This window comes from Mustela lutreola, chromosome 12 (assembly GCF_030435805.1).
Source record: "Mustela lutreola isolate mMusLut2 chromosome 12, mMusLut2.pri, whole genome shotgun sequence".
Lineage (NCBI taxonomy): Eukaryota > Metazoa > Chordata > Mammalia > Carnivora > Mustelidae > Mustela > Mustela lutreola.
Genome location: NC_081301.1, coordinates 99,601,030 through 99,628,480, shown reverse-complemented (window position 1 = coordinate 99,628,480; position 27,451 = coordinate 99,601,030). Strand labels below are relative to the sequence as shown.

At 61.7% G+C, this 27,451-nt stretch overlaps 1 protein-coding gene across 2 annotated transcripts in view; it reads left to right on the top strand.

The window, feature by feature from the left end:
- The first annotated feature begins 7,874 nt into the window (after positions 1-7,874).
- Positions 7,875-27,451, top strand: part of ROR2 (receptor tyrosine kinase like orphan receptor 2) — a 138,978-nt gene continuing 119,401 nt past the window's right edge. For both annotated transcript variants that reach the window (XR_009346424.1, XM_059142441.1), the window contains exon 1: positions 7,875-8,179. Coding sequence is in view for 1 of the 2 variants with exons in the window: in XM_059142441.1 (XP_058998424.1) it covers positions 8,092-8,179 (88 nt within the window). In the remaining variant the exon portion in view is untranslated. The remainder of the gene's footprint in view (positions 8,180-27,451) is intronic.

The following is a 27,451-nucleotide window of genomic DNA, read 5'->3' as shown; positions in this document are numbered from 1 at the left end:
CGATCCGGCCGCCCCACCCGCGGGCCGCGCGGGCCCGAGGACTCCGTCCCTCCCCTCGCAGGCAGGAGGCAGGGAGCTACAGCCCTGCCCCGGCGTCTGAGGAAGGGAAGCGATCACGTCTGCACGCGATGGCAAGACCAGGAACGAGCGGGCCAGCTCCGGTGCGGTGTCGAACACTGAGTGAACACTTACGAGAAATCAGTAAGACGTGTAGCATTATAAAGAGCAACGCGTGCTAAGGAGAAAAGTCAGAGCAGCGCGGCAGTGGTCAGCTCCGAGGACAGGATTTCGGGGAAGGCGCTGCGCCAAGGGCGACGTTTGAGGAGAACCTGGAGGAGGTGGAGAAGCCGGCCGTGCGCCCTCTCGGTCGGTGCTCCGGAAGGCAGGGACGCGGGCCCGGGCTGCTGCCCACGGAGGAGGCCAGTGGGGAGGGAGGGACGGGGCGAGGTTTAGAGCAGACGAGAGCAGGGCCCGCGGAGTCGTGCAGCCCTGGCGATGTCTGCTCTCTCTGCAGAGGAGGCGGCAGGTGGGAGAGGAAGGGGTGAGGCGGGGCCGTGAGCGGGTCCCGAGTGCGTCGTCCCGGCTCCCAACGCGGTGCGCTGACCCCGCTTGGAGTTGGCGGGGGCCTAGACCATGGTAGAGGTCATAAAAATGGACGTGTTGGTGGCTGTAGCCTGAAGGCAGAGCCATCATGTCTTCTGATGGGTTCCGCGGGGAGAAAATGAGTCAACAATGACCTCGAAGCCTGTGGCCCGAGTGACGCTTCCAGAGCCGGCAGACATGGGAAGCAGTAGGCCGGGGCGGGGGAGGCAGCGGGGAAGGTCAGCAGCTGCGTTTGGGGCAGCCCCTCACAAACTCACGTGGGGACGCGGGGCGCGTCCTCGGGCCTGTGACAGCGGCGTTTGGGGGAGGCCCAGCTGCGATGCTCCGCCCGCCGCGGCACGTGCCGACCCGAGACCGGCCACCACCCCCAGGGAATGAGGCGCCCGGACATGTGGAAGTGGGGGGGGGGGGACTGAAACAGAGTGGCCGGCAGGGTCAGAAGGAGTCCAGGTCCGCTAGGGAAGCCAACTGAGAAAGTTTCCTGAAATGTGCAGCTTAAAGGCTGTCCATAAAGATGATGAGCACTTAGACTGACCCTTGAAGTCAGGACCATGGAAACCATGGACGGCCCTTCACGGGGAGCGCTTGCAGAGCGGTCGCAGTGAAATCCTGCTACAAGTGGCTTCCAGGCCGCAGGCAACGGTAGAACGAAGACATCTGAAAGTTCTCTGCCTGTAAAGGCAGTGAGAAAAGTGGCAGAACCTCCGTCGGCTTTCTAAGAGCACGGGACCCCCCCGAAGGCAGGCGGCGGTCCTAACTGTAGGAGGCCCTGCTGCGAGACAGGCGGCCGGTCTCCGTCAGAGCAGAGACACCGGGCAGAACTGGGGGTCGAGGGACCCTCGTGGGTGCCTATTCTCTGCTCCTGCCCCATTGCCAAGTCTCAACCCCCGGGGACAGCCCCCAGGGAGGGCCCGTGGAGGTGGAAATTCTCCGGACTCCCCCTGCCCAGAGACGCGTCACTCTCTGATGAGTGTGGGTCCCCTGGGAGACCCGCGTGCGAGGCCGTCTTTGCGTGGCCCGACCCGGGGCTGCTCCGGCGAGAAGACAGGTGGGTTGAGCACGCGTCGCGGTCACTGTCCCTCCTCATGAGTGCACAGAGCTGTGGCAAAGGACGGGGCAGCCGACGAGAGAGCCGGAAGGGAAGGCAGGAGAAGGGGCTGGCCCGGGGCGTGGAGAAGCCCCGAGCTCGCCTTCACTGCTCTGCGACGTCCTCTCCCAGACGCCCACGTCTTCCAGGCCCGCCAGCGAGAGCGCGGGACCCCCTCACCGGCCCACCCCGCCTGGCAGTGTCTTGAGCTGCGCACGTGGGCCGTGCACACGTTCTCCCGAGTTCATGCGCCCGCGCTTTCCTGTAATACATCCATGTGCCCCACAGCTGTGTGTCCACTTGGACGTGTCACTCTCGAGGACACCAGGGTGATTTCTGATTTTGTGCCGTGGACACTAACGGCAAGTGTGGCAGGGCCACTCTCCCAGTGTGGCTCCCCACGGAGCTCGGCTCCGTTCCCACGTCCTCACCGTCCCCGCCCACTCTGGGTCTGGGCTCACAGTCTGGAACATACAGTACCCCGGGGTGGGGACGCCGGTGCTAGCAGCCGTGCCAGGACTCGGCCGGTGGGGGCCGCCTCCGCCTCTGGGCCTTCAGAGCTGACCGCCGGGTTTCCCACGTGGGGGCAGAGGCCGTGGCCGAGGCCCAGGAGGAGCCCCCGCCCCGGACACGGAGGCTGCGGGGAGGAGCCCGACGGGCCGGCCGTCTGGCTGAAGATGCACGTTGGGCGTTTTTACCGAGTCCGGCCTCCGGTCGCGAAGCCCGGGGAGAAACCCCAGCTGAGCGCGGTCAGCCTGGGAGCCCGAGGGGTTAGTGGCGTCGCTGCTGGACGGGCCGGCGGGCGGCAGCAGGGAGCGCGGCCCTGCGGTCAGCCGGGTGACCCGACCCGTCTCTTGCACAGACCATGGGAGGCCGCGTCGAGGGCGCAGCTCGCATCCTGGCCAGCCCCGCCGAGTCCCTCTGTGGACACCCCGACGCCGCTCCAAGGACCGGGGTCCCCTCCCCCTTCAGAGCCCGGCTCGATGCACCCTCCTCTCGTGGACGTGCCGAGATGATGACCTCGTCTTCCTGTACGTTGTCTGCGAAGACCCCGTTTCCGACCACGTCAGTTCACTGTGCATCGGCTTAGAGCTCCCAGGTCGTCTGGGGACACAGGGCAGACCGTGGCAACCCTCCATGCCGTGTCGCTGTGGCTCTCCGGCTCCCAGACGCCGGCGACCGGGGGACCAAGCCCTCCACCTCTGGGAGAGACGGCGAAGCCGGCAGGAGCCGGTCTGAGACTCCAGCCAGGGCGGGCCTGGCTCGTGACCTGCAGGACAGAGAGTCCACATTTGCTTTCAAGACTGAGAAATAAGTTATTTTTAAAGAGGGTTTTGGAAGGTATTGTAGACGTGAAACCCTGTAATATTAGTACTTTCGCCCCATCATCCTATGGTCGTGACCGCGGTGATAGAAGCACCTGCGGGTTTTACGGACTGTCCGTCCGGAAGAGCAGGGACCGTTAGTTGTCTGCCCTGTCAGGGAGAGAGCTCGGACTGTCCGTGTGTCAGGGAGAGAGTTCGGACCGTCCGTGTGTCTAATGGGACATTTCCATTTGCCCTTTGTCCCCGGTTCCTGGCGCAGAGCTCCTAGTCCCCTTGGAATCCCCCGAGTAGCGTCTCTTGTTTTTCCGAACGAGTTTCCTCCCAACCACACCTGAGTTCATGCTCATGAGGCGACTGCGCGAGGCACCCTGACCAGCTTCCGAAGGGGCTGGTGCCCAGAAAGACCAAGCCATGGGTAAAGGGGACGGGAGAGGGGCCAGACGTGGGCTTCCAGTGGCCGAAGAGTCAGTCACCTGGTCCTGCGTAATGAAGACTCCATGGAGACCCGCCAGTGAAGGGCTCCAGAGAGCGTCCAAGTTGGGCAGCACATGGAGGACCAGGGGACGCTGCCCCCCACGGTGCCCTGCGCCTCTCCCGGGGCTGTCCCCAGTCGCATCCTTTATAGCGGACCAGAAGTCGTCAGTGAAGCAGTTTCCCGAGTGCTGAGAGCCGCGAAGCGAGTTACCAGCCCCGAGGAGCCAAGTGGGACCCTGCTGGGGTACGCGGGGCACCAGGCCCTGGGGCAGGCATCCGACGTGAGGCCGTGTGGCGGGACTGAGCCGTGACCCGTGGGGGCCGGGGTGCCGATGGGTGCCACTCAGGGTCGGAATTCAGCGGCGTGGAGGGACCCGCGGTCGCTCCTTGGACATCTTCGAGACACCGTGGATTTGCTGTCAGGAGAGGACAACAGAAACCTCCAGGCGGACGAGAACCTCCGCCCTGGAGGACCCCTCGGCGTGCCCACGCCAGCTGGGGGGCGTCTTGGTGTGAGACGCTGACCCACCGAGAGGGGTTTTTCCCGTCAGGGTCGTCCTGCCGCCCCCACTTGCTGACGCGGGACTGGAACGCAGGGTGAGATCGCGCGGTCGCCGCGGTCGGCTGCAGCTGCGCGGGCTCCGGAAGTGCGCGGTTCTCGGTGAGGACTGGCGTCGGGCTTCACCGCTCTGACATCTGACCCGGGGGAACAAGGAAGCGGGTTCACACTGTACGTAGATATGTGCGGGAGAGATATAATCCGTTTCACAAAAGCGCTGTATTTGGGGCGGATGTGTAGTTTTAGGACAAGCCTATAAAGAATTCCCTCAGTCGTGTGCGTGAGGCGGAGGACCTGCCGGCATCACTGCGGAGATGGCTCCATGCAGGGAAGCAGGGCAGCGGCTGGGAGTGAGGGAGCCCTGGTTTGTCCTGGACCAGACTGGAGCACGCCGCGGTCTGCTCCCCGCCGGCCCTTCCACATGCGCCACGACCGCGACTCGGGGGCCGGTGGGCTCCCACCAGCTCTCACGGCAGGAGAACGGACCTAATCCAGTACGGCCGCGGCACGATGATCCCCGTGACGTGTGTCTCCAGGCGGGGTCCAGGCCGCTGTCTACACGCAGCCTTGACCCGTCGTAGGTGACGGGGATCAAGGAGGTGTCCCTGAGGGGTCAGTGAGAGCCACCTGGGCGAAGGAAGGCGGGCGACAGCACGCTCTGGGCAGGGAGAGCAGCCCGGGACAGGCCCACGCGGGAGGGCGTTCGGTGCTCTCTGGGGTTTTGAGGACATGAAAGACCTCAAGGGCTGGGCTGTCAGAGCCGGGCCGCAGGGAGCCGAATGAGGCCGCGCGTGGGCCGGCTTGTTCGTGCGTGGGCTTCCGCAGCGCTTGTGCGTGAGCGGCGGCCGCCCAGCTGTCCCGTTTGCCGCGCTGATACCCCGGACCCTCCTCAGGTTTCTGGCCTGACCCGGCATTACTGATGCTCAAAAGCTTTACTCGCAAAAGAAAAAAGTTCATTAAAATGAGAACCTGCTTCTTAGGAAAAGACTGTTAAAAAACCCCGAAAGACAGCCCGTCTGCTAGGAGAACACGTTCTTTATCTGCCTGAAATGGGCCGCTGCTGAGAACATACAAAGAACTCGTGAAACTCAAAAGAAGATACACAACGCAGTCAGCAGAGGAGCAGATGATTCAAACAGACGTTCCACACAAGAGGGTGCACAGGTGGCCGATGGGCTGTGCTCAGACCCCTCCACCTTCATACCCGCCCGTTGCAACACCTGAATGGTTTCCTCCAGACTCCGCCATGGCTCCCCTCACCATCTCCCCGGAGGCCCACCACGCTGGGTTCCTTTCCGTCTTGCCTGCTGCCAGTCGTGGACAGTGTGGCTGTGGTCCCTCCAGGTGGGGCGGCCACCGGCCTCCTGGGGTACACACCACACGCAGCCCCTCCTGCCACCAAGAGGCCCATGAAAGCAGCAGCTGCTGTGGAAATCTCCGTGTGTGACCTCCATACTCAGTTATAAAAGACGCTGAAGCTGCCCCCGGCTCTCACGGTGGGGTCGGTGGGGTCGGTCCGTGGCCATGTAGGGAGGGCACTCAGGGAGCCCTAGGAGAGACCCATGCGGTGCGGGAGGAAGGGAGGCTCCCCCTCCCCAGCACTCCCTTGTGGGGCAGGAGCACCGGCTCCCTTGTGAAGACCTCTCTGGCCTCCGTCAGCCCGAGGGTGAGACAGCACTGGCTGACTCTGACCCAGACCGAGCTGAGCCTCTCCTGAATTCTTGACCCAAGGAGAGCAGTGGAATACTAAATGTTTAATAAATACTACATGGAATACTAAATGTTTACTGGCTTACGCGGTTAGGTTTGGGGGGTGAAGCGTCCTGCAACAGTCGTTACGTGCGGTTCAAGCTGGAGGGAACAAGCTGCCTTCGTCTGACTCGGGATCAAAGCCACATTCTGCCACTTAGAAAGCACATTGTTTAGACTGTCCCCATCTATGAGGGGATGTACTGCACTTCTTCCCATAGGTTCTGAACCTGAGAGAGGAAGAGAAGTCGGGGGGAGAGTTGGGAGCGGCCAGAGTTTGAGGTAGGGGAACTGTGGAGAAAGAAATGCTGAAAAGATGATGTTTATAAACCGTTAAGGAATCACATGTGATATAATCCACATTTCTGACCGCGCCCAGGGAACTGCTGGCAAAATATACAGGTTGCTGTTTAAACTCTCAGGTCAGGCTTGCGAGGAACCCAGTCGTGTGAAAACTGCACACAGGTGAGGGCTGAAGCACGGTTAGGTCATTTCCCAAAGTTCCCACCACACGTAAGTATCGGCGCCCTGACCCAAGTTCTAGAACAACAGGGTCAAGCCTCTGGAGCAGAAAGCGAAAGGGAGCTCGGATCCAGCCGAGGGACCCTCCTCTGCCTGCCCTCTCTGCTCTCCACCAGTCACCATTCATCTGGAACCACAGGCCTCAAGACCAACTCTCGAAAAGCCTTCTTTCCTCTTCAAGCATCCTGGAGGGCCCCCAGGGGAAGAAAAGTGAGGAAAACCCCAATGATAAAGATGTGGCAGCCTCGAGGCCTGTTGGGTTCGGAAGACTGTCTCTGCTCAGCGACCCGCCCCCCACCCCGTGACTATTTCACCACCTTCTGCCTTTCTCCCTGGATTTCTGGAGGCCCCTTGGCCAGTCACTGACTCGGCGCTTGCAGTGCGCCTTAGGAAAGAGAAGTGTGTGGGATGCTGCTCCCCACAGGCTCGCAGAGACGGGGCCTGAATCATTTTAACAGGGTAATGCGCCGGGGCTGGCTCGGCCATGTTGGCAGCAGACCACAGCTAGAGAACTTTTATTTCCTGCCATGTGTGCGGCAGCGGGGGGCCATCCGGGGGTGGGGTGGCGGAGGGGGGCCGGCCCAGCCGCCTCCGGGTCTGGCACCCAAGACCAGGGCTCTCCCTAATTCACCCCAACTAGCAGGAAATGGGGCTTGAGCAAAAAACACCAAACACAGTGCTTGATAATCAGTTAAAAGATAAATCTCACCAAACAGCGGAGACCTGATGGTTCCAGATCCTTTCTCCAAGAGCAAAAACAAAGAGAATTCCTACGTTACAAACAGGAGGGTCAGGCTTTCCAGTTCCAGACCTTGGCATGTGTTAAGCAAAACCAAGAATAAGCAAGAAAATATGCTATTTGAATTGCATTCAAAACGTCTTTTACAAGTGAAGCAAATTACTTCTGCATGTTCTGGGGCTCTGCAGAGAACAAATACTGTTCTGCCTTAATGGGTAAAATTACACAATTTGCTTTTAACAGTAAACCGAAAGCCACGGTGGCTGCAGATAGCATCGCGCTCCCTCCACGCAGCCCTAGCGCCGGCGGTTTCTGGGCATTTCGGAGGGACGTGGGCGTCCCCACCGCGCAGCGTGGCTAGGAGGGCCCGGGAGGGCGCCGGCGGGGACGCGGGCCGGCCGCTCCCCTGGACGGTCTCGCTCCTGCCCGCCCTCGCTTCCCTTCCTCCGCGCAGCCGGTTCCGGGACGGAGCAGCGTCGGACGGGGCGCGGTGGGCCCGAGTTACCGACCTGTGACCAAGCCCCCGGGCCGACCCCCCGCCCCCGACAACTGGATGCCCGCTGCCCCGGGCGCCCCTGCGGCGCGGGCAGCCCCGGCGAGGTCAGGCCCGACGCCCCCAAGCCCCGCGCCAAGGCGCCCCTCGGTGTCCCGGCGTCCGGAGGGCGCGCGCGGGAGGCCCGTCCCGGGGCGCAGCGGCGGCCCCAGGTCCCAGCGCCCGGCTTCCCGCGCGCCCCGCCCGCCGCAGGCGCGTGTGTCCGGCAGGGGGCGCCGGCGCCGGCCTTGCTGTGCCCGCGGGGCGGGCGGGCCCCGGACCCTGCCTCCTGCGCGCCCGCGGTCCGCCCCCCGCGCTCCTCCCGGCGGCCGGCGGGACGCGCAGTCCGCGCCCCGGATCCTCGCAGCAGCGCGCGCCGCCCCCGGGCCGGGACCGGACGAAGAGCAGCGGTTCTCCGAGAGGCGCCCACTCGCGCGGAGCCCGGGAGCAAGGGCAGCGCGCGCGGCCCCCCGCGCCCCGCCGGCCCCCACGGCCCGCGGCATGGCCCCGGGCTCGGCGCTGGCGCCGCTGTGCGCCCCGGCCGTCTGGGTGGCCGCCGCGCTCCTGCTTTGCGCGCCCCCGACCGCAGGTAGGACCCGTCGCCTCGGGGCGAGGGCGGGGACTCGCGCGCTCGGTCTGCGCCCCCGCGGCTGTGCCCCCGGCCTCTCCCCGGATCCGGGCCGCCGCGATCCCGCGCCCGCCGCCCCGCGCCGCTTCCACTGAGGCGCGCTCTGGGGTCGGCTCAGCCTTTCCAGAGGCCGCGCGGGCGGCGCCGGGGAAGCCCCGGCCGGGGGTCGGCGAGGGTCGTGGTGTGGAGGCGGCCCCGGCCCGCCGATGGGACTTTACTTCTTAGGACCTCGAGTGGGTCCCTGCCCCCCAGGTTCCCGCAGGGCCCACGGCCCCCGCGCCCCGCTCCGAGCCGGAGCCCCCCACCCAGGGCGCGCGGCGCCGCAGTCGGGCGGGGCCCGGGGACGCCCCCCCCCCCCGCCCCCCGCCGCCGGATCGAAAGGGACTTTGGCTTCCCTTTTGTTGGCCCGTCCACCCCCTCCTCCACTCCCGGGAGGTGGTCGAGTGGCGTTTCCTGCCTGGGGTCGGAGGGTCGCGGGGCGGCCTTTTGGCGGCTGGGGCGGCCCCCCGGGACCCGGGACTAGTCAGGCCGCCGGAGGGTCGGGCCCGCGTTCCTGGCGGCATTTCCTGGAGGGGCGCACGTCGCCCCCGAGGGCCCCGCGCGGGCTTGTCTGCGTGGGCGCGGGGCTTGCGGGAACCGCCGCGGGGTGCGGAGGGAGCCGGGGGGACCCGCCTGGGGAGCCGAGGGGGCGGCGCGCGCCCACGCCGTCCGGACCCCGAGCACCTCCGGCCGCGCGCGGGGCCGCATTCCGGGCACCCTGCCGGGCTGGGGGCGGCGCTGCCTGCGGGCCGGGGCGCGGGGAGGCCGAGGGGGCTGGTCTCCCGGGCCAGGAATGTTACACTTACGGGGGATTCAGGGACGCCCGCCCCCCGCATCGTGCCGCCCCCCGTCCCCGCGTTCCTGCGGGCAGGTGAGCGTCGGGGGCCGTCGCGGGAGGGGCTCCCTCTTCCCGCGTCGGGCTGCCAGCGGCGCGCTCCCGGGACCGTCTACACGGTCGGGAATGCTGCGCAGCCCTTCTGGGGAGTCGTCTGGGTCTGAGCAGATGCCGATTACGTCAGACCGTGCGGGCTACTTGATTTGGGAAGGGGGCGCGCCAGTGTGTCGCTGGCCCTGAAAGCATAAAGCGCTCGGGGTCCTGGGTGCGGTGCCCGCTAGCCTATCCGGAGTCCGCCTGGGGAGTCTCGCCGCATCCCTGCGGGGCGCTGCACCCCCCTCCCCGCCGGAATCCCTCTCCCCTTTAGGGCGGGGGATCTGTTCACTGCGGGAGGGGGCGGCAGGGGCTCAGGTCGGCGCCGGGACGTGGCCGCTGGGGGCTGGGTGGTCTTCGCCCCTGAGCCCGGCGGGTTTGCGGCTGCGGCGGCGCTTTCCGTGGCGCGCGCGCAGGGTGGGAGCTGTGCGGCCCGCAGGGCTGGGGCGGGGGGCGCTGCGACAGAGGCGACCCCCTCCTGCTCAGATCTGGGTTGGCGCAAGCACGGGATGGTTACCCTCGGGTCGGTAGTGCGCACACTGCCGCCCTGTCCAGTCGAATTTCAGAAATCTCTCAGGGACAAAGCAAGCCGGGGCCCTCCTGCTTAACCCCTGAGCCCGAGGGGAGGTGACTACGTTTTCCCAGCGAACACTCGTGTCTGAGTGTGGGGAGCGGGTGGGAGGCGTGTTCACCGCCTCTTCCTTCTGCAGTGCTGGGTTAGCGGAGAGTCCACATTTGTTCATGTTCAGATACGGACACAGCTTCACGGGGACAGGAGATGTGGGCGCTTGGCATCTCCTGTGCTGTGATGAGAAATCCTTGTAACCGAGCCTGGTTTAGACCCGAGAAACGTTACTATGTAAAAACTGGGAAAGGTGGTTGTAGAAGGATTTGTAAGTCCTTACTCTACACTTTCATAGATGGCTCTTCCCTAAGGAGACATTCCTGAGCGCTGTGTGCCTCGCCTGCGTGGGACAGGCTGGGACTGGTGCTTTTGGGGTTCTCCCTTTCCCCATTTGACCGTGCTGCCTTGACTTCTGGCCCAGATCCTTGGACTGACGGTCGTATTAAATAATGCTCGCGGGCCATTTGGAAGCAAGCAAACGAAAACATCTTGAGGAAGAAGACTTTGGAAGAAGACGACTTTTCCTGTCTATAGAGAGACAGCATGTTTTTCTTGTTACAGCTGTGTGCGTAGCAGAGCAGCACACGTGGGAAATATTTTCATGTTTAACATCGCGAGCACTGTGGCGTGTGCTTAGTGGGGAAGGCCATCCCGAGACCCGGACACGGCTGCCCCCGTGGACCCCCGCAGTGAGTGTCCGCAAAAGCCGCGTGGGTGCCCACGGGGCTCTAGGCAGTGAGGCCCAACTTGGACTTACCAAAGCAAGTCACAGTTGGAAATACGACCAGAATTTTGCATAACGGCTCATGTGCCAAAAATCAACATGAGTTTTGGAACACGCTTCCTAGGGTCGTTTTGGGGGCAGGATCTGTGGATGGACGCGCGGCAGAGGGAACGACCTTTCTGTTTTTATTGTGAAATCCGTTTCCTGTTGTTGGGACCAAGTACGGCCTCGTTTGGTGTTTCTGTGTCCCTCTTTGCGGTGAAGTATTTGTTTGCCGTGAATAGTCAGTCAGCCTTGGTTTAACCTCTGAGACATTTAAGCCTGGCCAAGCCTGGGTTTAACACGGCTCTTTCCTCTGGAATCTTTCCCCCAGATCCATGGGCTGGAGACGCCTGGGGCCGCAGCTCCTCTGACAGAGAGGGAGGAGCAGTCCTTTAAAGGGGGATTTCTGAAGGCAGGTTTCCGCCCCGAAGGGGCTCTCCTTTACAAGGGCTTCCCCACGGGGGGGCCAGGATGTGGAAACTTATTACCATTGCAATGCGGCCTGGGTGTGAAGGGTTTGGACTCCCCGGCCTGCGGAACCCTGGCCAGCCTGGCGAAGCGCGGGGAGTTGGTGTGCTCTGTGACCGCGTTCCCCGGAGAGCTCTAATTATGTAATTCCAAGTTGCAGTCAAGGGAGAGACAGTGGCTCTTAGTGTTATCCCCACCCAAGGTTTATGACCCTCTTCTGAAACGTTCGTTGATACCACAGGCCTTTTGGTGTTTGTTTGTCCATTCCCTGTGGACTGGCCCGTCTGCCTCCCCAGCTGCAGCATCCTGGGGTCACCAAGGAGAGCAGGGTAGGGTGGGGAAGCACTGAGTTTGCTCTGCTGGGCCCGTGGTGGGGGGCAGGGGGAGCTCCTGAAGGGCTCCGACCCCATCCTGCTAGAGAAGGTTGTCCGAAAGATCCTTCTTTGGGGACTCTGTGGTGACCTCCAGGAACGCCTTGCAGGAACACTTTCAGAGCAGAGGGGGCTTGGTTTTGCAGAGGAAGCCTTGGGGCGAGGCCTGGGGCTGGCGTGGCCAGCAGCGGCTTCGTGGCAGGACAGGCAGGGTTCAAAGGTCAGCGCGGCTCCAGAACAGAGGTGGCGGGGTCCGGCGAGCACTGAGGGCTTCCTGAGCTGTGGAGCCACAAGAGGAGCTCCAGGCCCGTAAGTACGCCGGCAGCCGCAGGGCTCAGTGCCCGCCTCTCCCGGTAGGTCCTTCTGTGCTGTTGTCGAGGAGCTGGCCGTTGGAAGGAAGGGCAGGGCGGCGGGGCTCGCTTGTGCCGTCGCCTGAGAACGGGTCTGGGTGTGTGATCCGGTTGAACACGTGCTAACAGAGTGGCCAAGGGATGGCCGGACGTTGCTGGAAGTTTGCTGAAAGCTTTTAGAAAATGGGGGACTGTGTTTGTGTGGTTTGCACCTATTTGGGGGGTTTCTGTTCTGGTGTTTTTGTTGTTGTTGTTTGTTGTTGTTGTTTTTAAAGTTGTATCTCAAAAAGAACTCCCCCGCCCCCCAAAAAATCAAACGCCCAAGGGAAGGAAGTAATCACAGAAAAATTTAGCCGAATTACACTAAGTGGCTTGTCCTCTAGAAAGTCTCCTGTTCCGGGAGAAGTGGTGTGTGTGTGTCTTTAACTGTCGCTAGAAGGAGCTCCAGGAGGCTGTCACTTGGAAGATGTTATCTGGGGGAATGTGGCTGCTTCTTCAGGTCCTCCATGAGTGGGGGAGGGTTCGCCCATCCCCCACGCTCCCAGCCCCGGGATTTCCCCCGCCCGGTGCCCCCTGCCCTGGGGGGTGCTAGTTAACCCAGCGTGCACCGAAGTGAAAGAAATCTTTGCAGACCTGAGCCCTGAAGGACAGTCGCCAGCAGCACATGTAGCTCTTCAGGTTAAAATTAATCAAACTCAAACGCAGGATTCACTTCGTCGCTGCCCTGGCTGCCTTCCTCAGGTCCAGGCACACAGAGGACATCCCCCTCGCTGCGGGGAGCTCTCTGCCGCACCCCAGCCCCCAGCGCCTGCTCCTGCCCTTCCTCCTGGCGAGAAGGGGCTCTACCTGCTTTGCTAGAGCTTCCTTTGTTGCTGGTGGGAGTTGGGAAGGCAGAACCCAGTTGGATGGACGCTAACCAAGGTGGGGAACCAGAGGGCCCTGCCCCCGGGGCGCGCAGCACGTGTGTGAGGAGGGCTAGGGCCAGGACACCTTCCCGCTGACTTGTTGGGCACCTCCTTCCCCAACCCTGGGGGTGCAGAAGCAGCGCCCCCAGGGAAACCCACTTAACGGACTGAGCCACCCAGGAGTGCCTTCTGCTTAGTTCTCAAAACACAAATAAGGAAAGGAGAAATCAGAAAGTAATGTGGATTATCTCAGATCTTTTATTTATTTTATTTTTATTTTATCTATTATTTTAAAAGTTTTGTTTATTTGACAGAGAAAGAGATCGCACAAGCAGGGGGAGGGGCAGAGGGAGAAGCAGATTCCCCGCTGAGCAGGGAGCCCAATGTGGGGCTCCATCCCAGGACCACGACCTGAGCTATCTTCTAAAAAAAGACAAAACCTGGGGCCCCTGGGTGGCTCGGTCTGTGGAGTGCCGGACTCTGGGTTTTGGCCTGGGTCCTGATCTCCTGGTGGAGCATCTAGCTCCTTGGCAGGCTCCGCTCAGCATGAGGTCTGGTTGGACTCCGGCTGGCTGCCTCTGCCCCTGGCACTCTTGGCGGGGAGGCGGGTGGGGGGGGGGGGACGCGAGGCTCGCTCTCTCTGTCTCATGGATAATTAAATTAAAAAAAAAAAAAAAAGACAAAACGTGAAAACAAATCTTGCATTCCTAGGTTTGTCTTTGGCTGTGAGGAGGCGTAATGCTTCGGATGCTGTTTGGGGTGCCGTGTGGGCGCGCGGCTGGTGTTGCAGGCCGGGGTCCCGCGGCGGGAGGTCGGAGACACGGGGTGGAGTTGGAGATGTTGGTATAACTCAGGATTCCTGCACTCGCAGACACCACACGGGCACGCGCACACGGATGTTCAGATTCGGACTTCGTAAACTGTAAAATACCTGTTTTCCCGTAGGTAACGGTCATGTCCTGGCCCCTCACTAGCCGTGAGCACTCTCACTGCCCAGATCTTGGTTGCAGGGTCCTGGGCACACTCGGGGCGGGGAGGACTCGAGGCAGGACTGACCGTGGGGACGGCGCGGAGGAGTCCTGGGTGAGCCCAGGGCGTCTTCTCGGGCCAGAAGGGAAGTGATGAGGAGTAGCGGGAACTTCACAAGCATGCAGGTCACCCACTTGCCGGAGCTCTGGGGGTCGGTCGGATCGGGGGCGCGTTCAGCACCCAGCCAACGGCGGCCCAGGGTCCTGCGCGGCTCACACTGGTCACGGGCCCGCAAGGAACCGGATGCCCTGGTTCGTCTCCCCGGGCTGCAGGCCAGAGCCCCACAGACCCGGTGACTTAAAGCACAGAACGTACAGGGGCCGCGTGCAAAGTCAGGATGTCGGCAGTCCGTACCCCGCCGGGCGCCTCCAGAGAAGCCTCTTGTGTCTTCCGGCGTCCCGTGCGGCATCAGCGCGCTGCCTCGTGCGCCTCATGCGGCCGCCTCTCCCCTGTGCCTGGGTGGGTCTCTCCGTCTTGGTGTCAGGACCCCCGCCACGGGGCTTAGGTCCACTCTAAATCCGGGACGATTTCGTTCCCGGGGCCTTCCCTTGTTACGTCTGCAAAGACTGCTTCTGCGTGAGGACACCTTGAAGTTCTAGGTGGATTTGAATTTGGGAGACACCGTTTAACCCACTACGTTCCACAAATGAATGGGTGGGCGGAGGCCGCCTCCCTGCAGTGAAACGCCAGCCGGTAAATGTGCAGCCAGTGGAGGCTCACCGGAGCGGTGGTGATCGTGGACACGGACCCGGGCATGTGCCGTCAGCGAATGCCCGGTCTAACTGGGGGGGGCATGGGGGTGTCTCCCGTAGAGCCTTCTTGCGCAAGGGGACAGTTAGGGACAAGATAGAGACATAGAACATCACGCTAACGGGCTGATCGGGACTCATGCCGCCTGGTGGGCGGGTGGACGTCGCTCTTCTGAGAAGGTGTGTGTCCCTTGGGTGCTGTTCCAACGGGAATACAAAACGGGACTCGAGCCAGCAAGCCCAGCGTGGGGAGGGGCCCTTGATGACACAGTTGGCTTTTAGTAGAAAACATCCAGGTCATGAAGGGCAGAGTCAGCCAGGGAACGGGTCCAGCCTGAAGGAGACTGCAGGGCCCCACGCAGAGGGTGACCTCACATGGGTCCGGGCTACCGCGGGAACGCGCCGACGTGGGCGTCGGTGAAATGGTCATGAAACGGGAACGGGGGGTTAAATTCTCCAGAGGTGTGGTCAGGGTTAAGGATCCCGAGTGCGAGGGTTGTGGGAGGGCATGGAGGAGCCCGTCCCGCTCTGGGGAAGGTCATGCTGTGTGTTCATGGCTCAGGGGCGCAGTGTCCACTCTGCCGCCGCGGCCTCGGAGCGAGAGCGCCGTGTGAGTGTGGAGTTGAAGGACGGACGTATGGGCTGGACGTGAGGAATAAGTGGGTCTGGTCTGGGGGACGGTCCCGCAGCCATCCTGCGACCTTTCTGTAAACTGGGAAGGATTGACCCATCGAGGGCGGGACAGGGATACACTGGCGCGACCGGGGCAGCATCTCTGAGAAGAAAGCCACAAACGGTCGTATTCATCGGAAACGGTGTCCGACCTCACACAGGACTGGGGAGGGGCAGGACTCCCGTGGGTTTGACCAGTTTCTCCGACGAGACTGAAAATGGCCCGGTCGCCCCCCGTTTCTGGACCGCCGGGACGTCTAACATGCTTCCCCTTAGCTTTTTAATTACAGAAAACGTCAGATGTCCACGCAGTGAGACCGGCACGGTGACCCCCGCTGTGCTTTCCAAGGTGACAGGTTCTGTTAAAGTGGTCCATTTCCCGGGCCCCGCCATGTCTTCCGGCTCGGTGCAGACTGGCCTTGGACCCTCGGCTCTGTTGGTGGGAGGATGCAGGCTCCCTTTGCTTCACCATCAGAGCGGCCTCTGGCCAGACCTGGGGGTCCCGCTGGGGCTGGGCTGCTGCGTTGCGGCAGGTGCCGGGGCCGTGGGCATCCTGTGTGGAAGGACCCCAGCACATCCTGGTGCAGAGGTGTGTGGGGACCCCGGGAAGACCCCACTGATTGGGCTGGTCCTTCATTCGTGGCCCCTGTTGGCGGGTGCCCCTCGGCCTGTCCAGGAGAGGTGCCTCGCGGAGCCCTGCCTGGAGCAGATCGTCCATCACAGTCATCGGGGCCCGGCCTCGTCAGCCCGAGGCTGCTAAGGTTGGAAAGCCAAGGCAGGCGGAGGTGGGCCCTGGGGCCTTTGGGTCCCAATAGCCCCTTCCCAGCAGCCGCGTTTCCAGACACCCGTGTTTCCTGCGTCCTGGCGCCGAGGGTCTGACGACCACCCTAAGATTCAGCCCGCGGGTGGCAGGAACCCGTTCACACCCGGTAGGGCAGAGGAGGAGGTTTGTATCCAGATTACGTACCCGCAGGTGGATGGGAAGAGCAGCGTTCCGCGGCGTGTCCCGCAGGCCGTTCGCACGGCGCGTACCGCAGGCCGTTTGCTGAAGGCCGGAACCTCAGGGAGCGCGTTCGGTCCCGCTTGGCCTGAGCACGGAGCAGGCGATGAGACGGCGGCCCCGGGGCCCCTCGGCCTACTCCAGCGTTTGGCTGGGTCGGAGCAGGCATGGAGGGCTGTGCAGGGGGTGATGTGGGGGCCCCGGCGCGGGGACTGGGGTGTCCGTGGCCACTTGGAGGGCGGTTCGCGGCGACTGTCAACATTCCGAACGCGCAGGTTCTGTGGCTGCTGCAGGACGTACGTGCGCTGGGAGGCGTGCTGTCCCTGCCGCCCCATTTCTAACAGAAACAAGTCGGCGGTAGTGACGTGTCCTTTAACGGGACCCAGGCTGCCAGCACGGCGTTCCCATAGCGTCGAAACGGAATCCAGGACCCGTGGGTGCCGCAGGGGGTGCTCCGCACGCGATTCTGGCTGGGGCGAGTGTCTGGCCACGGGAGGGTTCGCGTCACGTGGGGCTGGTCTGCACGATCCCACCTCCGTCCCAGGGTGTGTGGAGATGCAGGCCTCGGGGATCGGGGGCCTAGACCGACAGCAGTGGCGCCCCCGGGGGAGGACAGAGGAGTCTCGGGGTCTCTGTGGCCGCTGCGTCTCCCCCACCAGGGACACCTCACTGGGTCCTTTCTTTAAGCCCCCAGGGAAGGAGCCGTGTCCGGCATGAGACAAGGTACCGTGCTCTTCCTCCCTGCTCTGTCCTGCTCTGGCCGCAACAGGGCAGAGGAGGCCCTGGAAGTTCCCAGCCCGTCGGGGTGCGTCTTGACCTGGAGGGCCTCACGGACAGGTAAAGGCCCGGAAGCCTGAGGTGCCCGTGCCCCAGGCCTGCTAGTTCCCTGGGTCTTCACGCTCGCCGCGGAGTGGGGCGTCTCTTGGTGGCCCCCTTGGTGCTCGATCCACACCCCGTTCTTAACGGCTCGTCATTTGTGAAGCTGTCCCCAGACCCTCCAGGTGGGCTTGCCGGCCCTGGGCGGGGGCAGCCGGCCCCGTTACTCCTTGGACCGCCAGGGCCGTGGCCGTATGTAGACCTTGTGTAAATGGCCACAAGAACCAGACTTTTCTGGATCTTTTGAAGCGAAAGCGAGAACCAGGGCAGTCCGAAAGCAGGTTAGGATGGAGATAGAACCGGAGCCGTCCTCCAGGACGAGCGGCCTTCGGTGTTCCTGGCTGTTCGGCTGCGGGGCCGCTGCGGTCACCGAATGGCGTTTCATAAGGAGGAGGCCATGCGGTTCCGGGGGAGTGACGTCTCCCCACAGCGCGGTCCACGGGAGGCCCCCGACCTCAGGATGTGTTGTGGCTCCGAAGGATCCAGTTCCAAAGGTCGTGATGCCCTGTGACTGGGGTCCTTAAAGAAGGGGGAAACTTGGGCCCAGAGACGGACGCGCAGTCGCGTGCAGGGCACGCGGAGCCGCGGGGAGCAGGCGCCGCAGCCGGCCGAGCGCCCACCGCCGAGTCCGTGAGGTGACAGCGTCCCTCGCTCCAGCTGTCCCGCTGCTCCTGCTCGTTAGCACGGCCCGCGCTGACCCCGATGCTGTCAGGACGCCCCTTCTACCTGGAACCCCGGGAGCCCCGCGGCTGGTCAGCGTCAGGGTCAGGGGTTGGGTCACGGCCACGGAGGGACCGTCATGGCCCAGTGGGGTTGAGTGGCTTGGCACAGAGGGCAAGTGCGTCCTCCCGGGGCGCGTGCTGTCCCCTGCTGCTCCCCTAGACAGCACGGCGGCCAGGCGGCTCTCGGGGGGCTGTGGGGCCCGTCCATCTGTCCCCCGTCCCTCCCGCGGCTTGCCTGGCTCCCGGGGTCAGAGCAGAGGGGTCTGCCCATGCTCCCTCCGGGTCGAGGCCTCGAGGTGCCCATCCCGCTTCCCTCAGGGAAAGCGCGGGAACAGTCACAACAGGAATCTGAGAGCAAACGCCCTGGGCGCTGGGGCTGCCGCGGTCAGACGTGTGATGTATCCGCCCGGAGCCTTTGAAGCAGGAGGCTGGGACTCCTTGAAGTCTGGCCGCTGTGGGGAAGCGAGACCGGCGCCAAATGGAGAGGAAGGGGCAGGTGGCCCCGGGCGGCTTGTGGGGTCCCTGGGCTCACGGCTCCTGGGAGGGCAGGTGAGGGAAGGAGCTCTCGGAGGGACAGGTCTCCCTCTTCCCTTGTGTCCTGTTCCAAAGCGCAGGCTGGCTCCGGCGGCTGCAGGGCGTTCCCGGTGGACGGGGAGAGGCTGTGAGCTGGCTCGCAGTTTGCCGTCGGGGGGCCCCTGGCAGGGCGCAGGGTCACACGGCCGGCAGCTCACCAGTGTGCACCTGGTGTCGGCTCACGGGGCGCCGGAAGGGGAGGCCCAGGGCCACAGGAGAGAAGAGATCCCCGCAGGGGTGTCGACGCGCGCCTCCCCGGACTGCAGGGGGGCGTGGGAGGGAGTGGAGGCCACGTGAGAGGTGGGACCCGCGTACGGCCTGGCTGCGTCAGGCACGAGGTGATGCTTTGCTGGGATTCTGGTGGCCTTTCTTGACCTATCCTGGTTTTCCTTCACTGTTCACCAAATTCAGCACGTCGCTGCCGGTCAGTTCTGGAAGACGGAGCCGGAAAGAGTGCGCCGTCCCGGAGGCTGGGCTCCCTTGGTCGGGTAGGAACCCAGGGACACGTTTGGTAAGAAGGAAAAAATGCAACAATGCCGTTAACACATGAAGTGATCCTCTGAGATTTTGAAAACGTGAGTCGTGGAAGTGAGCCGGAGGCAGAGGAGGAGCGTTTGGAAGGTTCTCCCTCAGAGACAGGGAGGCGGCTGAGTTCTTCGATCCGTCACGACTACGAGCCGGACTTCGCTTTAATACGAATCTATACGGCACGAATTTGGCCTCTAAAGAACAGAGTCAGAACTAAGTAGGTGCGTGTTGGAATCCAAAGCACCTGGTGGGACACACCGGGCCGAGGAGCTCTGGTTGCCCGAGAGGCCGGCTGCGGACAAAGCAGGAGACCTTGTGTCAAACCCTAGTTGATGTCGGCGGGGATCGTGCGCCGTTACCGGAGCCCGTGAAGAGCAGAGACGTTCGAGCACGACACGCGTCGGTCCTTAGACATTTCCAGAGCATGCGGGAAGCTGGATTCCGTTTCTTTAAACGCGCGTGCGAGCTTGGGCCATGCGGTTGTGCCCAGAAACGGCCCGGGGGGTAAGGTCAGCAGGGGTGGCTGACACTGTAGAGACATCGTGGTGGGCTGGGCGGCTCGGGGAGCTCCGGGGTCGGCGGCCAGGGTCGGTCACGGGCCTGGCCAGGGCCAGAGGGGGCCGAGGGCTGATTCTGCTTCGTTTGTTTTTTCTGTCCGGTCATCTGGAAGGGCGGTTGGGTTTGCTACACAGAAGCAAGCGCTCGGTGCCACCAGTGACTGTGGCCCAGGCCATTTGCACGTGCTTCCTGCCCTTTTTATTTTAACACCAGAATTACTGCCGTAGAAATACACAAACCATAAAACTCTCCCTAGAACTCACTGGTTTTACGATGTTCACAGCATCGAGCGGGACACGCCGTCACCAGGGCCTGTTTAGATGAGAGATGAGGACCCGCCGGAGGACACTGCCGGCTGCTGGCCATTTTCAGCTTACAGAAGTGGCCCTCCCGTGGGGTCCTGCTTCCACACATTTGCCTTGAAAGACCGGCATGAGCTTTTCCCTCCATCTTACTGTGAACCATCCCCAAAGGGTTCAAAGCCAGGAGCCGCCTGTGTGGACAGAATTAAAGGGGACTTATAGGCTGTGCTCAGATCCTTGAAGTCTTATGGGAGAGCTTGCCCTGTGGCCCCGCGTGGCGTCTGGGGGCCGCAGTAGTACAGGACGGTAACCTCAGCGGGTGAAGCTGAGCGGGACAGGGCTTGGGTTGATGCGGCCAGAACTTTCTAGGTACAAAGTGGCCTAACCAGTGACCCGGCCATCACCGATCTGGGGTGTCAGCGGGAGCGGCCCCTGCTGGCCTCTGGCTTCCGCTCACCTGCGCAGGGGCTCTGCTGAGTGCCCGCTCTCGCCTGGCTCCGCTCGGCTCCGCTCGGCTCTGCATGCCAACCTTTGTCCCTTACCCCGAGGGACCCTCTGTGCGGAGAAGCCCGTGCTTCCCTGGCCAGCCCTGTTCTCACAAAACGTGTGTCTGCCCTCACGTGGGGTCCCAGAGGTCGGGTTGGAGCCACCCCAGGCCGTCCAGGGGCCCCAGCTCCCCTGCTGCGGCGGAAGCTTCCTGAAGACAGGACCGCGGCCCCCCTCCCATGGCTGCACCCCCAGCCCGCCGGGCACAGACCCCTGGGCTCAGTGTGTGCTGGGAGGCGCGGTGGGACCCGCTTCATGCGCAGGCGCGTGTGCACAGGCGGAGAATCCCGTCAGGCCGAATGAGCGGACAACGTTGTAGGTAAGAAGTGATGGAACTGAATGGGTTAAAGGAGCCGGTCTGAAAGTGATCCCCGGGACCAGGGCGGGGAGCGGACGCATGGGGGGCACGGGGCGGAGAAGCCTTTCTGTAAGGACGCATTAAGGGCAGGTGCAGGGCGAGCTTTGCTTAAAACCCCCAGGGCTTCACACCGGAGCCAGCCCTGAGGGCCCCTGAGCTGGAGCGAGTAACCCTCCGGGGCCTCCGGGGCTCGGTCACAGAGCCGCCGCATCAGGGCAAGACGGTGACACCGGGAGCCCGCGGGGGCCGTGCTGGGCGGGCTGGGGGGCGCCTGGGAGCACACACCTGGGAGCGCTGTGTGCTTCTGGCTCTGTTTCTCTACCCTGAGCTGCTCTGAAACACCCTCTAGCTCCGATGGCGCAGCCCTGCCTCTGCCAGGTGCTTCTGCTCTTCCCGACAGTCACAGCTGGACGTGGCCCACGTACCGGGAAGTCGCCGTTTGAAATTCACAGGTCGCGGGTGTCTGGCATGTTCCCGGAGCTGCGCAGCCCCCACAGTCCGTGCTGGGCCATTCACGTTGCCCTGAAAGCAGGCCTGTCCCTCCGGCTCTGGCCACGAGCCCCGGCTCACTGTCTCCGTGGGTTTACCTGTCCCAGGCCTTCCCTATAAATGGGACCCTCAGGAGGTGGCCTTTGCTGTGACCGTCTTCTTTCATTCGGCACCACGTTCTCAGGGTCCTTCTTGGCTCTGACAGTGTCCCACGGTGTGTGTCGCCGGAGCTGGTTTTGAGGCGTCCGGTCAGGTGGTTGTAGAATGTCGCCCCACGGGGCTCATCTGGATCTTTCTCACGGTTACACGGCGGCTGTGGCTTTCATGGAGGAAGATCCTAGGTCCTTCCTAGGAACCGCGGGGTCCTCTGGCCATTCACGGTCAGCATTTCGAGAACCCTCCAGACTTTTCCATGGTGTGTGCTCCATCTTACGCACCCGCCAGCCGTGGGTGAAGCCGTCCCCGTCCACGCCGCCCTCCACACTTGCTCCTTGCCTGTCTTTTCAGCAGATTCTCCTCTGAAGACACCCAGGACTGACCTTCTGAAGTGGCCCCCAGGCATTTTCTGGGTGTCATGTACGCTCTCATCTGTCTTGTAGCTGGGAAGCAGCGGTGAGCGGACACTGTGCAGCCTGGGAAGCTGGTGGCCTAGCCATCCTGGGCAGCTTTCTCGGCGTTCTGGCTCTGCTGTCCTTCTCTTGGCACAGAGCACTCTGCAGCGGCAGGAGGGGCGGCCACAGGCGCCGTGGGCAGCGAGGGCTCACGATCGTCTCATCTGGGCGGCCTCCATGCGTTTTTCTGCCGCCGTCAGTAAACCTGGAGTAAACTCCAGGAAGCCTCTCTCCTGGCAGCTTCTCTCCAGATCTCTTGTTCCCCCTACCTCCTGGGTTTTAGATTCTTTTCTAAAAATCTGGTTTGATTTTCAGATAGTAGTGGCCACAGTTCAGGCTTGAGAAACCTGGAGACTCGTGTATGGGGGGGGGGGGGCAGGGAAGGGCAGCCTGAGAGGCGGCCGGTGGGTTCTACTCCAAGAAGAGTGTGTTCAAGTCCCGAGTCCGGAGTCCCGTGCCAGCCTGGGAACGCTGAGCACACACGGGGCCCTTGGGCCTGCCGGGGAGCAGGAGGAGGTGAATGATGGTCTCCCGGCGGCTGGTGATGAAGCAGATAACCAACTTAGCTCTGGAGCCGCGGGGAGAGGGGAGAGCTGAATGACGGAAGGCGCAGTGTCCCGTGGTTTCCTGTGGTTCCGTAGACTCGGAGGCCCCGAATGCTTTCCACCCACAGAGGAAAAGACCTTGGGTGCTGGGGAATCCTGTTCGTGTTAAAAGTTTTTATTTTTAAATATTTATTTGTTTATTTATTTATTCATTAATTATATTTTTCTAGGTAGGTTCCACGCCAGCGTGAGCCCAGTGCCGGGCTTGAACGCGTGACCCTGAGATCCAGGCTTGAGCTGAGGTCAACCGTTGGGCACTTAACCGAGGTGCTTCACGCTCCCACGCTGCCCAGGTGCCCCGTGAGGATCTTTAAAAAAAAAAAAATCAGTTTAATTTTTTAAACGATTTCTGTACCCAACATGAGACTTGAACTCACGACCCCGAGATCGAGAGTCGCAGGCTCCACGGACCGAGCCTCTTCGGAGCCTTCCCACACGGTGGCGCCGGCACAGCTTCCTTCCTCCTGGCCTGTGCGTGGACAGGGCGGTCTCGGTGTTGGTGAAGAAGGTCTCACGTTCTAAGACGGCGCCGCTACGGTTTTGTTGCTAATTGCACAGAGGGACGCGCATGAGGGACCTGGTGCGGGGACCCGGCAGGCCTGGACACGCTCCCTGTCGTCCCTTCGGGCCTTCGCGGGAGGTTGGAGTGACCGTCACGGCCGCAGGTGGGGTCGGCCGTCTCTTGGGGACAGTCCTTCCCTTGAGAGTTTTCGGACCGTTTAAAGGAGCAGTTCAGGACTGAAGTCCGGCAGACGTCGGCACGGGGAGCAGAGGGTCTTCAGGACAAAGGTGGAAGAGAGGGGGCAGGGGGAGACCAGGGTCCCTCGGGGTTTCTCTGCAGGGGGGCGTGCCCCGTGGAGACTTTGCGGGGGCAGAGGTGGGGTCGGGTGCTGGTGGCCGCCCTAGCGTTCGTGGCAAGGGCACGGCGTGGGAGGTGCTCGGCGCCATGAAGGGCTCACCGGCAGGACGGCCGTGGCCGCTTCCTCTGCACAGGGAAGCCCCGTGGACTTGAAATCTGCAGGAGCTTCTCCGGTACGGCGAGTTTCTAACTTCCGTCCGGAGTCCGTGGCTTCTGGCAAGACCGTGGAAGAATTCCAGGCGCCAGAACGATTAGTGGCCCGGGAAACAAATCCCCATGATTTGATCAAGCGCCGGCTGCTTCCTCCTGGGCTGCTCCTGAGCGGGGCCGTCGGAGCCGAGACGTGAGACACACCTCCCAGGAGCTGCTGGGTGGCCTGGGTCCTCGGAGAGGCCGGGGTGTCTGAGCTCTGCGAACGGACGCCGGGATGCCGTGGCGGACAGGCGTTCAGGCCCGGTCGCCCAGCGCCCACTCTAGAGCCTCCGCCAGCCGGCCCTTGGCACCTTTCTTCCTCCAGCGGGAAATAGACATGTACTGACTTTAACCCCGTGGATGCCGGAGCAGGGGAGGGATCCCAGGGGCCACTGAGGGCGGGTGCGCATCTGCGGGGCCACACTCCTCCGTCCCCTCCGTCCCCTGTGGGAGGCTGCCGTGCCTCGTGTCCCTCTGCCCCCATCCCTGCCGCATCGACGCTGGGCTTGACTTGAGATTTCAGCTCCCAGAACGCCTGGGGTCACCACCACTGTTCTTAGCATGTGTCCCTTTGTCTGAGTGGCCAGCCCGGGGCTTAGAGGCAGTCCTGGTGTCGGATGGGGGACGGAGAGTCTGACACGGAGGATGGAACCACCTTCATTATCCAGGACACAGAAGATTCAGCCCCCTGTGAGCTCCGCCCACCTTCCCTGAGGCCCGCCCTGTCCGTCTTCTCGGGGGTGGTGGGGAGGGCGGGGGCGACCGTGTCCAGGTGTGTCCCGGTGCCCGTGAGGCTCTGAGCTCCGTCCCCTGAGTGCCTGTCAGGATTGGCTAAGACGTGTGCGGCGGCCACACTCTCCTGGTGCGTGAGTGGTGGGGCCAGTCCAGGCTTCTGACCCGTGAGCTGCGCGGAAAGGAGGCCGGAGAAGCCTTCGGCCACTGCCCGTCCCATCGTGCGGCTTCTGATGCAGCTCAGTCTGAGACCCTGAGGTGACCAACGGGCGGTGAAAGGTCGTTGCTAAGATTGATAGGATGGACAGGTGGGTCTTGGGACCCCCCCGCAGACCTCTGCCCAGGTGAGGACCTCGCCGTTCAGATTTCTCTGTCCTCCGTGGAGCCCCAACAGCCCGGCTCCTGCAGCCAAGGAGAACCGCGTCCCAGGACGGGACCGAAACCTTCGTGCGGCCTCGAACTCTCTGTGGGGACTGTGGGGAGAGAGCGTGTGTCAGGCTGCAGGCTGTTCTGTGAAAGCTTTTTTTTTTTAAAGTACTAAAAAAATTTGTGGTTACAGATATGCTAGTCCACCATTTTAACCATTTTTTCCTGCGTAGGCTCCATGCCCCGCACAGGCTTGAACTCAAGACTCTGAGCCCGGGTCCCACGCAGTACCGACTGAGCCCGCCGGGCGCCCTGGTTTAGCTATTTTTAAGGGCAGTGTTCAGTGGAATCAAGTGCATCCACGCCATGGGCCGCCTTCACCGTCCTCCTCCGGAACTCTTCACACCCCGCAAGCGGGACACACGCCCCCCCTTTGCGCCCCGGCCACCGCCTCTCACTCGCCCACTTTCTTCTGACACTGGGTGTCGCGTACCTGAAAGTCGTGCGGACGTCTGATTTCTACGACTTCTCCACTGGCCGCAGCAGAGCTGGTTTGGGGGGATGGCCCGGAAAGGAGCTCTGTCTGGGGTTTTAAGTAGATCATGGGGAGCAGAGCTTCCGGGCCTTTCCACGGAGCAGGAAAAGGGAGTCCCGCCTTTGCCGGAGCTCGTCCTTCCGTGTGGAGCCCCCGCCTCTCTCTGGGACTCAGAACCGCTTGTGGCCGATGTTCACTTTCCCCTGCCCGTTGCCGACGAGCATCGGTAGACTAGGCTGACGTCTTGTTTTTCCTTGGTGGTGGGTCCTGGGCCCCTGTTGCTAATTCTGTCTTCTCGTTGGTCGGTCTTGTCTGTTGGGTCTCTGGAAAGTGGCCGGGATGCTCTGAATTCTCCCAGCCGGGGCACCGTCCGGTTCCGGGCTGCCAGAGCCATAGCCTCCCTAGAGAGAAAGGAGACGGTGTCTTTTCAGTGTGGCTCGTTCCGAGGAGTAGAAGTCTGCTCAGCAGGCATCAGCCGCGGTCTTGGCTCCCAGTGCCCTTGCTCAGAAATCCCCATAGGCTAGGTTTTCGTCTTCATTTTACATTTTAATAAATATTGTCAGTTTTTTCTTTAAAAGGCTTCGCCACGTGATGCTCTTTGTGGGCCTGTTGGGTGATACGTATTTCTATTTCTCTTTAACATATCTCAAGATAATGTTAACTAAAGGTCTAATGACTCTATTAACTCTAACACAATGTGGGAAATAGAATATTTTTTTAAAAAATGACATTTAAAAATTTCGTAAAGAATACAGCTATAACTGATAAACCAGGAAGATCCTCAATTTTCCCCTGTTGCCTGTTTGGGGGATTTAATGGTTTTTCCCTGAAATATCTACCCTTTGCATTTTTCCGATACAGAACCTTGTGCATTGACTTAGAAGAACGGCATCTCATTGGGAGAAGACACACAGACGCATACACATGCTCACACACACCTTTTCTACTTGGAAATTGTTCTAGATGGATAAAAGTTGCAAAAACAGAACCATTCCCTAAACCCTTCCCCGGCGTTCTCCAGCGTTAACACTGCCCATCAGGACTGCGTTATCAGAACTAGGAAATGGACCCTGGTGCCATCCGTGCATTGAATTTGAGGCCGTGTTTGAGTCTCGCTGGCTTTTGCACTAATGTCTGTTGTCCGTCTGGGAGCCCATCCAGGACCCTCACCTTCCCCTGAATCCACACATTTGCTCCTTCTTTTCCGATCAGGACCATGATTCAGGATCGCCTGGTTTTCCTCGACCCCGACGCTTGTGAACAGCACTGGTGTGGAACGTTCCCCGTTCGGGCTTGTCTTACGTGTGGGATCAGAGTCCGTTGATGCGCTTTGGTGGTGTCTCCTCAGGAGGCGTGTGATGTCCGCGGGGCCGTGTGCTGCGGCGTTAGCCCGGTCCCTCGGCGAGGGAGGCGTCTGCTGTCTGCTGGCTTTCTCTGCTGTACCGTTTCTGTTGTTTCTTGATCCGTTTATATCTCCTGGGAGCTACTTCGAGCCTGAGTGAACACCCCGTGTCTCTTCACGTTTTCTTTCTTTGTTGGTTTTCAGCCACTGTAGTAATTACTGGGGCTTTGGATTGCGTTGGCTTTCTGTTCCCTTTCCATGTCCGTCTACCTTCAGCAACTGGAACCCCTACGCTCAAGGAGAGCCTGTGACTAGAGTGCCAAGTTCTGTCTGTTCTCAGAACGAGCAGCGGACGGTGTTGATGGGGCCACAGTGGTGGGACCCTTTGCTTGGTCCCAACTGTTCGTGCAGAAATATTATTTATAGGGAATACAGAATAGTGTTTTTTTAAAGATTTTATTTATTTATTTGTTTTAGACAGAAAGCGTGAGAGCAGGGGGAAGAGTTGGAGGGGAAGGAAAGGGGAAGAATTCTCCAGCAGACGCCCCGCTGAGCGTGGAGCCCCACACGGGACTCGATCCCAGGACCCCGAGATCATGACCTGAGCCGAAGGCAGAGTCTTAACCCACGGAGCCCCCCAGGGGCCCCAAAGCCAGATTCTCTATGGATAAGACCGTCTCTCCATGTTTGAAGCTATTTCTTTTTTCTTGTGTTTTCATTTTATTTTATTTATGTTCAGTTAGCCAGCGTATAGTACGTCGTTGGTTTTTGATGTCGTGTTTCAACGGCTCATTGGTGACCTAGAACACCCAGTGCATGTCACCCGACGTGGAGTGTTTCTTGGGAGTAGATTCGTGTTGGGGAAGTCAGGAGGTCCGTGACCTGTCCTCGGGCTGCAGCCAATGGCCGTCGTAGTAACGTGCACGGGACGGGCTGGTGGTTAGACAGAGCCTGTCACCCTCCCGTCCGCGGCGTCTCCGGCTCCAGCCCCGGGCGCCACTACTTCGTTTCCGTTTCTGCTGAATCAATGGGTCAGAAATAACGAGAATCATAACACTTAAAAAAACCAACAAAAAAACAAAAACAAAAATAACCAAACAGGTCAGGGAAGTGCCGCTGGATTCCTCGTCCCGCCGC